General features: G+C 41.9%; 1 protein-coding gene across 3 annotated transcripts in view; it reads left to right on the forward strand.

Moving 5' to 3' along the window:
- AQR (aquarius intron-binding spliceosomal factor) overlaps nucleotides 1-15776 on the forward strand; it is a 2539865-nt gene that overhangs the window by 1588851 nt on the left and 935238 nt on the right. For all 3 annotated transcript variants that reach the window (XM_044073871.1, XM_044073874.1, XM_044073872.1), the window contains one exon: nucleotides 9128-9197. In XM_044073871.1, coding sequence (XP_043929806.1) covers nucleotides 9128-9197 — 70 coding nt within the window. The remainder of the gene's footprint in view (nucleotides 1-9127; nucleotides 9198-15776) is intronic.

Here is a 15776-nt window from a genome sequence, read left to right on the forward strand (position 1 = left end):
CTTAAGACAGTTCCTCAGAGGGGCTAAGAATCTAAAACCCCCAAGGAAACAACCAATACCTGCTTGGGACCTCAACTTCATTCTAGAAAAGCTGACCTTGCCTCCTTTTGAGCCAGCTGCCTCAACAGATTTGCAATATTTGTCCTGGAAAACAGCTTTCCTTCTGGCTATCACCTCAGCTCATAGGGTATCGGAACTACAAGCCCTCATGGCTGTGCAGCCTTTTATCATCTTCCATCAGGACAGAGTTTCCTTATGAACCAACCCGTCCTTTATGCCAAAGGTGGTATCCAGGGTAGCTTTGAATCAGGCTATACACTTACCTACCTTTTACCCTAATCCTCAAAACAAAGGGAGAGACTATTACATTCCTTGGACATCCACAGACAGCTGCGCTATTATTTGGACAGAACAAAGCCTTTCAGAAAATCAGAACAGCTCTTTGTGTCCTATGCTATAGGAGCTCAAGGGAAGCCAATTTCCAAACAGACAATCTCAAAATGGATAGCCCACTGCATACGCTTTTGTTACTCTTTTCATGGTAAAACTGTACCTGCAGGCATCAGATCTCACTCCACAAGGGCCACAGCTTCCTCTGCAGCTTCCCTCAGAGGAGTTCCTACCAGAGATATTTTGGAAGCAGCCACTTGGAGTTCTGTGCATACCTTCTCCAAGCACTACCACCTACCATTATACTCCAAAACTAGAGCAGGCTTTGCCACTGCAGTCTTGCAGGGCATCCTGGCTCCTCCTAGTTCCACCTAGTGCCTACCACCCCTTTCTTAGCTTTGGGATTCTACCCATCTGTTATGACTGCAGCTTGTATGCACGATGAACATAGTACAGTTTTGTACCTACCATAAATGTAGATGTTCGAGTGCTAATACAGCTGCAGTCCAGGTTTCCCTCCCTCCTTCCCCTCTTGGGACAGGTCCATTGGCTAACACCTCCTCATAAAACCTGATTGGGGTATTCATTTATGGTGTATTTGCTTGCAACTACTGTATTTTGATTATATTGCATTGTTTTATTACACAAATTTATGTATTGCCTTCCTTCTGGGGGCACCTGACATCTGGGGCAAGAAAAACTGAAGAAAATGGCGTTGGCTGGTTCTTTTATACCCTTGTCGCACTGACGTCAGGGAAGAAGCGACGACAGCCGACGCCGGACCTAGACTTTGGAATTCGGCTGACCGAGGACCCGCCTGACGGCAGGAGAACCCATCTGTTATGACTGCAGCTGTATTAGCACTTGAACATCTACATTTATGGTAGGTACAAAACTGTACTGTCACTTTAAGCCTGTTTTTTGTCTTTTCTTTAAAAGAATTTAGTACCCATTCAAAGTAGTTTAATTAAATGCTCCAAAACCTATGTTTTTGGTTATCATAGGCTACAGTCAAATGTGTTAGAGTGTACTTGGTTTTGCACTAAGGAACTTGCAGGATCATTGTTTTTTTAAAGTTATATAGTTAAAATGTTGATTATAAAGGGTTATTGACGTGTTAATTATTGTATTTAATATGTAAATGTTTTTGTCACATGACTGTTTTTAGAGTTCTTAAGCATAGGCTTAATACTAATTGTTTATCTGAAGAAGTCGAGTCAGTGTACTCGACGAAAAGCGCTTCATTAAACTTCATTCTCTATTTTTTACTCTCTTAGTTCTTGTGTGCTCTGGTTATTGTTTTTCTATTTTAATATGGTGGATAAATCTAAAGGGACCACAGGATTTAAACAGTGTCAGGATTGTGGTAGGAAGATGCCCAACTCAGATGAGCATTCTTTTTGTAACTACTGTTTGGGCCTATCTCATTTACGACAAGATTGCTCAATTTGTCAAGCGTTCCGTAACCAGGTCCTAGAGAACGCAAAAATAAGTTGATTCTGAAAGGCTTGATTGAGTCTTCCTTTGAAGAGGCTCTCTCCAAGTCTGACATTTCCTCACCTTCATCTCCTCCTCCTTCAAAATTGGAACAATGACAGAAGAGGAGTCATTTGGTGCTGGCATCCCCCTCGGCTCCGACAGCCAAGAAACATAAATCTTCGGCTCCCACAGTTCTTGTGGAACCAAAGTCTAAAATTAAGAAACTTTCTGAACTGACGTCCTTGTCACTGTCTGCCGTTACTACCTCGACACCATAGGTCTCAGTGCTGACCATTTCAGTACCAAAAACTTTAGCTTCCCTGTTGATACTGGCTCCTCCTCTGACTCTTACAGAAATTGTGGAACCATTGCATCCCTCAGTGCTAAAAATGAATATCATTGATGTACCCAGGACAAGATATTCTCCTTCTGTTGACCTCTTTGTGGGAGAGCTCCATAGTCCATTCCTAGAAGGACCAAAATCCCCCTCAGGCTTCTTTGTCCATTCCTCCAGGAGTCTGACTGAAGTAAACATGGTCAGGTTGGTGGATCTTTGTTTCTTCCCAAGCCCCACTCCCTTCTGGAGATGAGGTTTTCTATCCGAGGACTCCACCAAATGTGCCTCCTCTATCCTCCTCTGAGGGCTTAGAGCTTACTACTCCAATTCCTCTGGTTCTAGCTGCTCCAGTGCCAACAGCCTTTACCCCTGTGGTTACAGAATCTGCCTTGAGTTCCTCAGTTCCATTGGAACTGATGAACTCTCGGGGTAATGGCTCCGCTGCCAGGTCAGAGAGTCTCAGATCGGCTCCAGTTTTTTATTTGGGGTCATTCTTGTCTCTTGGAGCTTCAGCTGACATGAGCTTGGACTTGGGTCTCACTTTGGCGGTAGTTTTTTTGGAGCAAGGTGGGACAACGATTCTGCGGTTGTCTTTCTCGGTTCCAGGCTCCCATACCTCTTCAGGAGGACATGCTTTCCAGGTTATAGAGAGGGCATTGGCCTCTGCAGGTTCTTGGCTGGCCCCTCCCATATCGGAGTATTACCCCGGGACTCTTCCTTACTCAAAAGCACCAGCAACTTCCAAGCCCAGGCAGCGAGCACAAATGCTGCAGAATCCCATATGCAGGGCTTCTCTTCTTTCGATTCCTCCCCAGATATTCCCACTGAGGAGACAGCCTGGAAAAAGACGAGTAAGAGGAAACACTTAGATTCCCCAGAGGAGTCTGTCACAGAAGACCCGGACTTCGATGATGGGGAGGGTACCCCTTGGTCACCCCCTGTAAATGTCTCCTTTGGAGACATTCTAGAAATCCTGAAACAGAGAGGTAGCTGGAAGCCCAAAAACCCTACCTCTGAGGAGTCAGTTTTGGTGCTCTCCCATCTACTTCTTGGGTGACCCCCACCCACTGATGACCTTATTAAATTGATCGCACAGCAGGCTTGGAAGGCCACTGACTCTGTAGAGACAATCCCCAGGAGACCAGACAAAATTCTTTCAGCACCAGAAGACTACCAACACTGGGCTAAGGAGTTAGCAGTAGATGCCATGGTGGTTGTGGCAGCCACTAAGAATGAACTTGCAGAAGAGAGTTCCACTGTTCATTCCCCTAATCAAGAGTCCAGGGCGATGGACAGATTTGGAAAGTGAGTATATATGTGTCATCGACCTTCGCTTTAAGGTCCTTGAATTTTATGGCACATTTTACTAGACTCCAGCGGGATTTGAACAAAGAGTTGTCAAGTACCATTGCAGGAGCTGTATCTTAGAAGGTTCAAGATAAAGTGGCTTCCCATCTGACTACCATGGAGTCCATTTCCATTTCATCCATGGGGATCATTGCGCATGTAGCTGGAGGGCCGACTAGGGCAGCGGGATCCGGTGTCGCCCTAAGGTGTCATTCCTGCATGCACTTGTGTGAGTTTGCAGAGCCATTTAAGTCTTCTTTAGTCAATGCACCCATCCTTTTGACAGATCTTCCCTGTTTGGTCCCAAAGTTAGAGAAACATTAGCCAGGTGCGAGAAAGATGGAAAGACCCTATCTGCAGTGGACATACATTTTTCTGCTCCGCAATGGTCCTACTCTAGGAACGAGAGGAGCAGGAAGATGTGGTTAAAAAAAAATCCCAAGGACCTTTTCAGGACACATGTGGCGGTGGCTCCCCTCAGGGCAGAGGGGGGGAGCTCCAGAGGAAGACATTGACCCTACGGCAGAGATGGCCTGCAAAATCAGGGTTCCAGAGATGTTTTCTCTGGGAAAACCCTACCAGTGCTTCTGAAAGGAAGCCAGATTGCTTACCACTGGAAGCAGGTGGGGGAAAGTTTCTCTTTGCACTCGAGAGCCTGACAGCAAATAAACAGATACTTGGGTGCAAAGGATCATTGCCAGAGGTTACCACATCCACTTTACTCTCAAACCAATATCAAGAAGAAGACTCCCCTATGTTCCACCCAATCAGTGGGATCAAGCAGCTCTGGAAATTCAAAAGCTGCTAGAAAAAAAGAGAGTCATCCAAGAAGTCCCACCTGACCAGAGAGGATCTGGATTTTACTCAAGGTTCTTTTTAGTGCCAAAAAAGACAGTGGGCATGAGAACAATTTTAGATCTCAGCCTTCTGAACAATTTTGTTCAACAAGCAAAGTTCCAGATGGTCACAGTTCAGTCTAACCTACCCTTCTTAGAAGAAGACAGTTGGATGTGCTCTGTAGATCTTCAGGACACGTATTACCACATAAAAATGGGCAAGTGTTCCAGAAAATTTCTCTGCTTTCAGCTAGGAGACAGTTATTTTCAGTTCAGTGTACTGCCCTTTGGCCTCACCACAGCCTCCAGGAAGTTCTTTTTTTTTATTTTATTTTGCATTTGTTGACCGGGCTGGTCCAACTGGATATATGTCCATTTTCAGTCGAGGCCCGGGGAGAAAAGCTCCACACTTCAGAGTAGTATTTACAAAACATAGATACATTACAAAGTTTTGTCTATTATAACAGTTTCTTGCCTTTTGACACATGACTAAAATGATTCCTATTGTAAGACAGCTAAGGATGTAGATACAAAGATGTGTAAAAGTGTGTAGACAATAAGCACACTTTTAAATAGTAGGGTTATAGAGTAAAATGTGTAAAACTATGTAAGCAAAAAGCACACTATTAAACAGTAAAGTCACACACACATTATTTATTATAAGATTAATTATTAAATAGTTCACTATTGATCAGTATAGCCACACGCACAATATGGTTAATAAAGGATTAACTAGCTCATGCTGGTAGGTAGATAAGTGTTAGAATACAAGTGTGGTAGTTAGTCTGGGTTAGCACAGGAGCATAACTAGTGAGATTTAAGGTATGTTTTAAGTTTGGTTTTAAATAGGGGAGCTGAGGATAGGGAGGTTGATCAGGGAGGGTGTTCCAGGTTTTACCCACTGCGTTAGAGAACAGTGAATCGCCGGCCAGATTGTTAGTTTTATTTATTTGAACTAGTAATTTGTTTAATGAACGCAGGGACTTTAGGTTATTGTAGGGGGTGATTAGGTTAGTGAGTATTGGAGTATTTGAAGGTTGATAAGAGTATTTTTGGGCCACTATTAGTTGGTTCAGCAGAATTAGATTTGACAGTTCTAACCAGCCTAGTTGATTAAGATTGTTGCAGTGATGGGTTTTGTAGGTTGACCCTGTTGCAAATCTTGCAATATTATTGTAGGAGATGGCAAGCTTGTTCATATTGCTTTTACATAGTTTAATATAGATAGGGGATGCATGTAGAAGGGTTGAGATTAAATGGGTACGGGCAATAGTGGTCCTGACTAGAGGGGTCAGAAAGGGTTTGATTCTATAGAGGGATCATAGTTTTTTGTTTACTGTTTTTATAATGTTGTTAATATGGGGCTCAAAGGTAAAGTTATTATCAATTAGTACCGCAAGAAATTTTGTGGTAGAATCAGGAGATATGACAGTACCATTAGTAGATGTAACATTGAAGTTCAGTGGGAAGGCTCTGCGGGTGGTAGTGAATAATAGCATTTTTGTTTTTTTGTGGTTTAGAATGAGACAAGGAGCCATTTCTCAACTGTGGTAAACATGTTTTGGGTTAGGGACTATAGTTGTGATGGTGAAGTGGCTGAGCATATTAATGTGGAATCATCTGCGTATTGAATACAGGTAGCTTGAGGTATTACAGAGTGTAGGTCATTCGTAAAGGTAGAGAAGAAGAGAGGACCGAGTATGGAGCCTTGAGGGACACCAAGGGTAATTGGGAGGTGGGAAGACAGGCTATTCTGCCATAGCACGGCTTGTTGCCTGTTGTTTAGGTAGGATTGGAACCACTGTATAGCAAGTGGAGCCAGTGACAATTTTTGAGTAAGTTTATGAGTAGCTGATGGCTGACCATATCAAAGGCTTTTGACAGATCGATAAAGAGAACTGAGGATAGAGTATCATTATTACTATTTTTATTGACACAGTCGGTGAAGGATAAGAGAGCAGAGGTGGTGCTATGAAATGGTCTGAAGCCATGTTGGCAGATAGCTAGTAAGTTGTTTTATATTAGATGGTTTAATAGCTGCTTATGAATGCACCTCTCCATGATTTTAGCCAGTGGGGATAATATGGCTGTGGGTCTGTAGTTAGATAAATCTTTGGAGTTACCACCTTTGTGCGGGGGATAATATGTGAAACTTTCCAAAGTGATGGGATGGTTCCTTCAGAAATAGTTCTGTTGATGAGGATAGATATGGGGTAGACTATAGCTTTAGCAGCTTTTTGCAGGTATTCTGCAGGTAGTAAGTCTGCAGCGAGACTGGTGGGTTTAAGTTTCTGAATAAAGGTGCAGACGAGGGATGTAGGGACAGGTTGAAATTGAAATAGAGGGGGTTGTTAGCATGATAGGAGGAAGAAGATGTAGTGTCAGGGGATAGCTGATTGGCAAGAGATTGAATGGTCTCTGTGAAGAAAGTATTGAAAGAACTGGCAATTTGGTTGTTTCTGTTGTGTTCATAGCCTGTTGGGTTGGGTGTGGCTGAGCGACCTGGGTGTAACAGTTTATTGACGCCAGACCAGAATTCTTCAAGTGTTTGGCAGCAGTGACAGCAAACTTGAGACTTCACAGATTCCAGGTGTTTCCTGATCTAGATGACTGGCTCATCACCACTCCCACCAGACATCTACTGCTTCAAGCAACAGATTTCATTCTACACCTTTTTGCTCATCTGGGCATTACAGTCAGTCATTCAAAATCTCAACTAAACCAGACCCAAGATTTAGAGTTCATAGGTGCCCACCTAAATGCTGCCATTTGTACAACTTCCCTTCCTCTTACACAGGCTGCAGAAGATAAGATCCCATGTACAAGCCATTCTGTCCAGCAACAAGGTTCCTGCACCTTTAATTCTTCAAGCTCAAGGGACAGTGGCAGCAGCCATCACCTTAGTTTCATTGGCAGGATTTCACATGAGACTACTGTAGTGGCTTGGCATCCCAATGGTTCATCATGACACATCCCTTTTTAATCAACAGTCGTTGCAAGAAAGACCAATCCTGGTGGATGGAATCCAAGCAAATCCTATTAGGCCGTCCCTTCATTCCACCTCAACCCAAGGCCGTAGTGACCACAGACACCTCCCGATGGAGACCAATCTGCATATCAATGTTCTGGATCTGAGGGCAGTGCTTTTAGCATTTCAAGCCTTCCAAGCTGTCCTCCCTCTAGGAATGATTGCATTTCAGTCAGACAAAATGTCAGTAGTCTGGTACATCAACAAACAGGTCAGAACCAAATCTTACCTTCTGTGTCGAGAAGTTCTCAGAGTGTGGCAATGGGGCGATATGCTTCAACTACTTTCTGATAGCAACACACATCCTGGGGAGCTCGAACATGATTGCAGACAAACTGAGCAGATCCATTCTCCTGCTTCATGAGTGTTCTCTCAATCCCAGAGTGGCAAAGGAGGCTTTCTGCAGCTGGGGCCAGCCTTACTTTGATCTTTTTGCCTCACCCCTGAACAACAAGTGCAGCAGCTACTTTGCCCTAATCCCCCCCTCTGGGGGAGTCCACGAGAGACGCTATCCTTCATGATTGGCCCTCAGGACTACTCTATGCCTTTCCCCCTTTCCACTAATTCTCCTCTTCTTAAAGAAAGCAATCAAGTTGAAGAACAAAGTGATGCTTATTGCCCCCTTTTGGCCTTGTCAAGTCTGGTTGCCCTTTCTATGGCCTCATCTAATTCACCGTCCATTGACTCTGGACTCAGTTCGGGATCATCTGTCTCACCCACAGGACTGGTGCACCCCAATCTTCAGAACCTCAAGCTTACTGCTTGGTTCCTCCATTTCCACTGATCACCAGGCAGAAAAATTTATCATCTCCAGTTCAAAAAATTTTATTGGCTTTGCACAAACCCTTCACCAGGAAACCTTACGACAGTATGTGAAAAATATTTTCCTTTTGGGCACACAGTAATCGTCTTGATCCTTTCTCAGCACCAGCCTGCTAAGTGTCATATGCGTAGCATGCCAGAGTGCCCTTCCTTCCACAGGATAGTTGAGCTTGCAGTGCCTACTCACTCCGACTTCTCTGGCCAGCTCCTACAGGCACATTGCTAATTGAACTCTGGTCACCCTATCCTGTGTCAGGGCTTAGTCCGTCTATGCCACAGAATTGGCATTTAAATAAACAAGTAAATGTTTACAAATTTTAATGATAAAGACCCGAGTAGAGGGGGTACAGTCTCTCCAGTTACTGGAATTCCTTTGATAACATTGGTGTTTGTAAAATGGTCAAAAAAGGCAAATCTGATGAATAAATCTTAAGAAAAATGTTCCAAGGAGTGCAATCTTTGGGATGGAGATGTGTATGTTGATAAAGTATTGACTGAGAATTTCTCAAAGATATGGGGTTATGTAGGTACCTGTGTAATTACTATATCCTTTTCATGTATTCATGTTATGTAGCAAACCTAGCAAGAGTAAGTAAAAATAATCTTCTCATCTAAAGCATCAGAAGTGTTTATGTTTTGTGTATTAGTAGTATTACAATGTAAAATTACTTGTTTGCTGTCTTTGGTTGCTTCCTTTCTGGGAAAATGCTTTATAGCTCAGCAAGGTAAATCTTCAGGGAATCCATTTGCATAGTAAATGGTTCATTTTTTGCATCTTCTCTAGTAGGTAGGCACTGCAGTTATCATTATAAAGGGTTGATTTAAAGATGTCTGTATCAAATACACCACTGTCATTTAATCCAGTTTTCGTTCCGTTTTATTTTACAGTAACACAATTCCATTTACTCCCACTCAAATTGAGGCAATACGTGCTGGGATGCAGCCTGGGCTGACCATGGTAAGTGACATTGGCGTCAGTTACTTTTAAGTTAAACATAGCTGGATTTACAAGTAAGTAGCACATATCTGGGCATGAATAATGTAAATCTGAATAGCTGACATTTAAATAATTATTGTTCAGTACAGAATATCTGTATTAGAGATAAGTACAGCAGCAGTATTGGTTAAATATGTGGTTAGTCAAAGTAGTAAGCATTAAGTGAAAGTGAAGACGGTCATTTTGTATTGCATTGCATATGTTTTGATTTGATACTGTTCCCTGGGATAGAAACAGACATAGGTTGGCCATGGTGGTGCAGCGGTTAGCGTTGCCACCTCACAGCAAGAGGTTCTCCAGTTCGATCCTCGGTTGGGGTGCCTTCTGTGTGGAGTCTGCATGCCCTCCCTGTGGTCGCATGGGTTTCCTTCCGGTGCTCTGGTTTCCTCCCACATCCCAAAAACTTGCTGTAGATGGATTGGACACTTTAACTTGGCCCTAGGTGTGAGTGTGTGCGTGTGTGTGCCTTCTGTGGAAGGTTGGGTGCTTGTGGCGACCCCTAACCGGGAAAAGCCGAAATAAGAAGAAGGGATAGAAACACACATTTCAGGATGCTAAATAAATTATTTTCTACTTATCCTCAATGAGGAAATGTTAGCAAATGTTGGATGTGTGACTTGGAAGAAAGAGTTAATTGGGAACGTATTTTCTGGTAGCGCAGAGAGTTGACAGACTTTAACGATTCCCTGTGGGATACACTGTCGGAGATGCTGGGTGGGCAGATTGGTGTGATGAAGGAGATGATTTTTCTGCGCTATGATATAGAATTGGAATTGCCTAGAAATGGCAAAGCCTTGCTGTCTGTAATTATGATGGCTGCCAAAAAAGCAATTATTAGAAAATGGAAATCAAAATCTAAATCAGCTGTATTACAGTTAATGACTATAATAACTGAAATAAAACAGCTGGAATTGAGATCTTTAGAAAACGGCAGAAGCAAACTACATAGGAAAAAAATGGGAACTGTGGGAACAATGCATACAGGGGAGGAATGAGGTTTAAAAGAAGACGATCTAAATGAGCTATGTAATGTTTGACTGAAAATGACTGGGCAGATTATAAGTGATATATAATGTTTGCAACTGGGAGGGTGTCATTATGGTTTGTCATGTAAAATGCTTGCAACTAAGATTATGTTTGTGTTGTTTGTTTTTATATATATAGATTTATGATTGCCTACGTAGTAAGTGATGGTTTAATAAAGATGCTTCTTGTTTTAAAGCAAAGGGCCAGGAATTGAATAATTTATGTAATGTTGCATAGGTTATACAATATATACCAATATATGTGAAGCAGAATGTTTGTTCATTTTAACTTAATACAGTTTGATTACATGTATGTAAATGCGCCTTTGCCACAATTAATAATTCAGTAAAGATGTTTAAAAAAATGAGAAAATGTTTCTTGTGTTACAGTAGTGGGATTTCAAAGATACAGTGGTGAGTTGTTTTAATGGAGGATGTTGCATTACAAAAAAAATGCATGCACAAAACCGTGCAAATCTGCTTGAAGTATAGTAGATTGTTTAAAACAAACCTGTGGATGCTATGCCATTCATTTTATGTCTCATAATTGTTTATATTTGTGTACATAGATTTTGACTTCTTTGCTGTAGAAGCTGGGACAAAACAAACAAAAAAATAATGAAAGGACATTTTTTTTTAAATATCACTCTAAAAGTTTTTACAGCACCAGGTTTTCCATCAATATGTATTTTCTGAAGAGTAAATATGAAACTGTCTGCCATTATTGACTTACTGGAATCCATAGTGATTTGCCAGTAAATCAGAACTTTAGCAAGGGAAACAGCAAAATATAAGTCAGTCAGGGACATTCTGCAAAATCTGGAACAGTTGAGAGTAGGGTTGCCACCTTTTCAAATGGCCGAAGTGAGACATTTTTGGTACAAACATCAGATTTTACAGGCCGACACATACCCACGGTCAGTACAAAGGTTAGAACTTAACTTTTTTTGCCTAAATAAAAGCTTATTCTTGTAACATTTTAGTTGCTTATTCTGTTTCTTATAACATTTAGGTTATTTTAGATATAGAATAACTGTTTTATGCAACTATTACATACAATATAGGAAATAATTTTGTCCTAAAATCTCAGGACATTTGCCATTTTTACAATTTTTTGTCAGGACACAACTGCCCAAAGAGGGGGACTGTCCCTCGCAAAGTGGGACAGGTGGTAACCCTAGTTGAGAGGTACTTCTTTAAGCAGTATGTCCGTCTCCTGATTGTTTAGCTGGGCTGTGAATGTCAGCCTGTAGACTACATTAGATCTCAGACTTAGGGGTGGTCTAACCAGTTTTGTTAGCTGATAGTCCACTGTAAATACTATAAAAAGCTTATTATAAGTAAAATGTGACTTTCTCTTGGAAATTGGTTATTCTTTTGGTAGATAAGTAATATTTTTCTTTATTGTGTTGGTTTATGAAGAAATTGATAGATTTTACTGTACAATAAAATCTTGCCATTTCTAATAGGATTCCTAGCTAGAACTGAAGGCAGGGCCAATGTCAAAGTGAGTTATTATTTGCTAGCTTCAGTAAAGTAGACAGATAAAACCCCTTCTATGGCCCAGGCGACCCAAGCTCATTTAAGAGCTCAGGCATTTAAACCTGCAGGAGAGAATGAGTATGCCTGGCATGGGGAGGAGAGCTGGATGCATATGGCTGTAGTCTGTCTGAGGAGGGACAATGTTACAGTGCATCCTGATGGCTGGCTTTCAACTTCTGACAGAAGACATTGTGTGTCCTCATGATGACAGTGGGTATCCCCTGCCCCCATAAGGAGAGTTAGATCATACAAATGCCCTCATTGCTGTGCTGCAGTTAATGGCACAAGCAACACTCAACTCCTACCTGTATGATGGCCTATGTGGACAGCTCTCATTCCCTGTATTCTGGTGGGGTAATTGTGAAATATGTTATGAAGTGGATTAGTGATGGTCCTTTTCTCAAGTATAATACATCATTTTCTTGTTGATGCCGATTTATGATTTAGATTTTTAGCCATTTTGCTTTTAGGATTTAAATTATGTAAGGCTTGCATTTTACTAGGTAATGTAATTGGATCCCTTTTGTAACTCTAAGACTCCTCTAAGTGCAAGTCCTGGAATTACTTAAAAAACAACACATTTATAACATTGCTGTTCTCCTTTAAAAGTTGTTATTTTGCAAGGGAAAGACCCTCTGGCACTTCCAGAAATTATATATACCAACTCCATGATCACCATACTGTCAAAGAAAAGTCAGTCTCAGACTTAGTATATATAAGTCTGCATTTTTGGTCATTTAGTCTCTCTATTCTAGGACCCACACTGATGAATATGTGAGAATCAGACTCGTAATGTCAAAGTTGTTGTTGTTGTGTCTTTCGGCTTTTCACGGTTAGGGGTCACCACAGTGGAACTCCGGTCCGCTAATCATTTGCAGTAGATTTTTACATGCCGAGTTGTCAGCCCTGATGCACAACCTTCAGCGAAGGTACGCCCATTCACGCATGTCTCCACACAGAAGACGCTTTAGCTGAGAATCGAACAGGACAACGTCTTACTGTGAGGCGACAACTCGTAATATCAAAGTAATTGTGTTAATTTTGTATTCTCTGCTTTGTGTCTTTTTGTAGTAAAACCAATGATGATTTGACTACTATGACTATACTTGCATTTAAGGCTCTTGTCAGAAGCTGTTCAAGATCAAGTGTAAAGGGTTTTACCTCCTACAAGCTTAAGCATTACGTGTTAACTAAGTTGCATCATCATGGATATGGTCATTTTTCTATTATTGGAGTTTTTTTTTAAAATGTCTTATTGAAAGACTAGATATAAAACTCCTGAACACAGATGTCGCAAGTGAGCCCATGCTGATGTCCTTGCTCAGTTGCCATATCCAAGCAGGATGTACTGATGTCATTGTTCAGGAAATTGCTAATTACTCAACTGGTTATCAGTTAATTTACAGAATGTTATTTAACAAGCTTGTAAAACACTTACCATTCATGTTTTTTCCTTGTACCTTTTCCCACTCTGTCTGCTTGACCATCAAGCTTTCACCTTTTGTTTTTGCTTTCATTCTTTCCATGGCGGTGGGAGTCTGCAGATCCACAAGTTAAGAGATGTGTACAGGGGCATTCATAAAGAAAGAGTTTGAGGAATTTCATTCTGTGAATGAGAGTATTTTTGTAAATCTCGTGTGTCCCATGCTGAAAGGATGGTGGACTGACATCCCCTCAGGGACTCACTATGCCCTTTTCCTGTAAGTGCATGCTCCAGTACATTCACAAATAAAGGTTTCTTACCATGTGGTGGCTTAGTGGTCTGAAATTCCCACCTCCAGGATGCCCATTGCAGTGCCCTTTTTCCCTCCTCCAAAGGATTGTGCATGCACATCCTGTTCTGCTGTGGCCTTCTCCCACAAGATGGGACTCCTATCCTCCTTTGCCAGTACCAGTAAGTGCCTGACCCACTAATTGAAATCAGGTAATCTGGGCTGTATCTATCTATACCACAATGCCAGCTCTTTACAATTATTTAACACTGCAACAAAATTCAGCACAGAAGACAACCACTAAATGAAAGCTGAAATTATTTTCAGAACATTGGCTCCAAATAGACCAGATTTAACATATATAGTAAATTGCAGATTATTATAAGTCTTGTCTGTGCCTTTACCTATTTAAAAAAGATTTAAAATGGGTAGGCATGAAAGTTCATGTCAGCTGGTGGTATCATAAGACATTTTAGTTATTTAGAAAATAGTTAAATGCTTAGCTAGTATTCTATACTGATGAAAGCATTGCATATGTCAAAAGTGGCCCATCTGGAACTAATGTTCTGAAAATAAAACCAGCATTCACTTAGTGGCTGCCTCCTGTGCTGAATTTTGGTGCTGTATTTTTTTTTCTTCAAGCATGCAGTTGTCAGCTGGCATAAGCCATTCATTCCATTGTAAAGTATACTTTACACTTGTTTACTTAGGGTTCCTCTCATTTAATCGACATTTGTAAATGTTGAACCACTAATTATAGGTTCATAGGTGTGTACTAGGCTAATGGCCCTGGAGCCTTTACAAGCCTAGCCCGTAGGATTACCCTGGCATCATGCCACCCAACCTTAGTTACCAGTGCCTCTGTCGAGTAGAGCCTCTGGAGTGATCCCCGGGGTGAATTTTCTATTTCTCATCCACTCAAGATTTCTCTTGAAGAGGGACAGTGAGGTGCTCCATTTGACATGTATGGGAAGTCTATTCCATAGCATGGGCAGTCTCTGGGTTATGAACCTGGCCCTCCGGTACGTTCTGTTGATTGTGATAATGAAGTTGAGGTCTCTGGAGTGTATGGTGCGGAGGGATTGGGATTTCTTTAGATGTAGCATTTCTAACAGAGCTGGTCAGACATGGCTTTATAAGTCAAGCAGAGATCACCTCTAAGTAGGTGATATGAGACAGAGAATAGCTGGAGTTTTTTGAGTCTGTCCATTTCGGACAAGTGTTTAAGGACTAGGATCCTCTTTGTGAGGTACTTTTGTGGCCTCTCCAGTTGTTGCAGGTGTCTAGTGAGGTACATGCCAAATGGGGCATTGTACTCGATGACTGACCTGATGAGGGAAGAGTAGATGGAGACAATGACCTCTTTCTTCCTGGATGCAAAACCCTTAGTAATGAGATGTATCACATAGAAGCACTTTCTGACCACAGTGGCAGTGTGGTGGTCAAAAGAGAGGTTGCTGTCAACCTGTGTTCCCAGATCTCTTATAACGCCTTCTGTGTTCAGTGGACTACCATCTATGTGGTAGTTCATGGCAGCTGGGTTTTTCCCAAAGGGAATGAAGACACATTTTTGTCATTGAACTTAAGGCCATGGTTCTGACAGTCGTTTGTCTCAGTGACACCTTTCTGTAGGATATCAAAATCACTTGGGGAATTAATAATGGCTCGCAACTTGCAGTCATCTGCAAACTTTGTCAGCCAGAGTCCCTTCATGTTGGACTGGACTTCTGAGAAGTAGATATCTAACAGGAGAGGACCCAGGACCGATCCCTGTGAGACTCCACTCATGACTGGTCGGCAGTCTGACTTGGATTCAGCTACTTTCACACTGTGGGTTTTATCTGTGAGCCAGTTGTAACCCACCTAGTGATGTACGGGTTGATGCCTAACTTCGTGAGTTTTTCTATGATTCTTGAGTGGGAATGGTATCAAAGGCCTTGGCCAGATCAAGGTAGACTGTATGAACCACCTTGCCTTCATCCACAGCTCTGGTGACTGACTCAAAGAAGTCGACCAAGTTGAGCAGGCATGATATACCCTTCACAAAACCAAACTGTGTGGGATCCAGAATTTGGAGATTCTGTATATTTTTGTTTATTAGGTCCATGATGATGCGTTCCATAGCTCTGCATATCAGAGTTGTCAGGCTAATGGGGCGATGTTCTTCGTCTTCCATTGCTGCAGTCCTGACTATTGGGTATAGTCCGCGTCCCAGTCGGCCCGAATACCAGAGTATAAGGCTGGCGTCGGTCAGGCGCATT

This window comes from Protopterus annectens, chromosome 6.part0, assembly GCF_019279795.1.
Source record: "Protopterus annectens isolate FY-2018-M chromosome 6.part0, PAN1.0, whole genome shotgun sequence".
NCBI classification, from domain to species: domain Eukaryota; kingdom Metazoa; phylum Chordata; order Ceratodontiformes; family Protopteridae; genus Protopterus; species Protopterus annectens.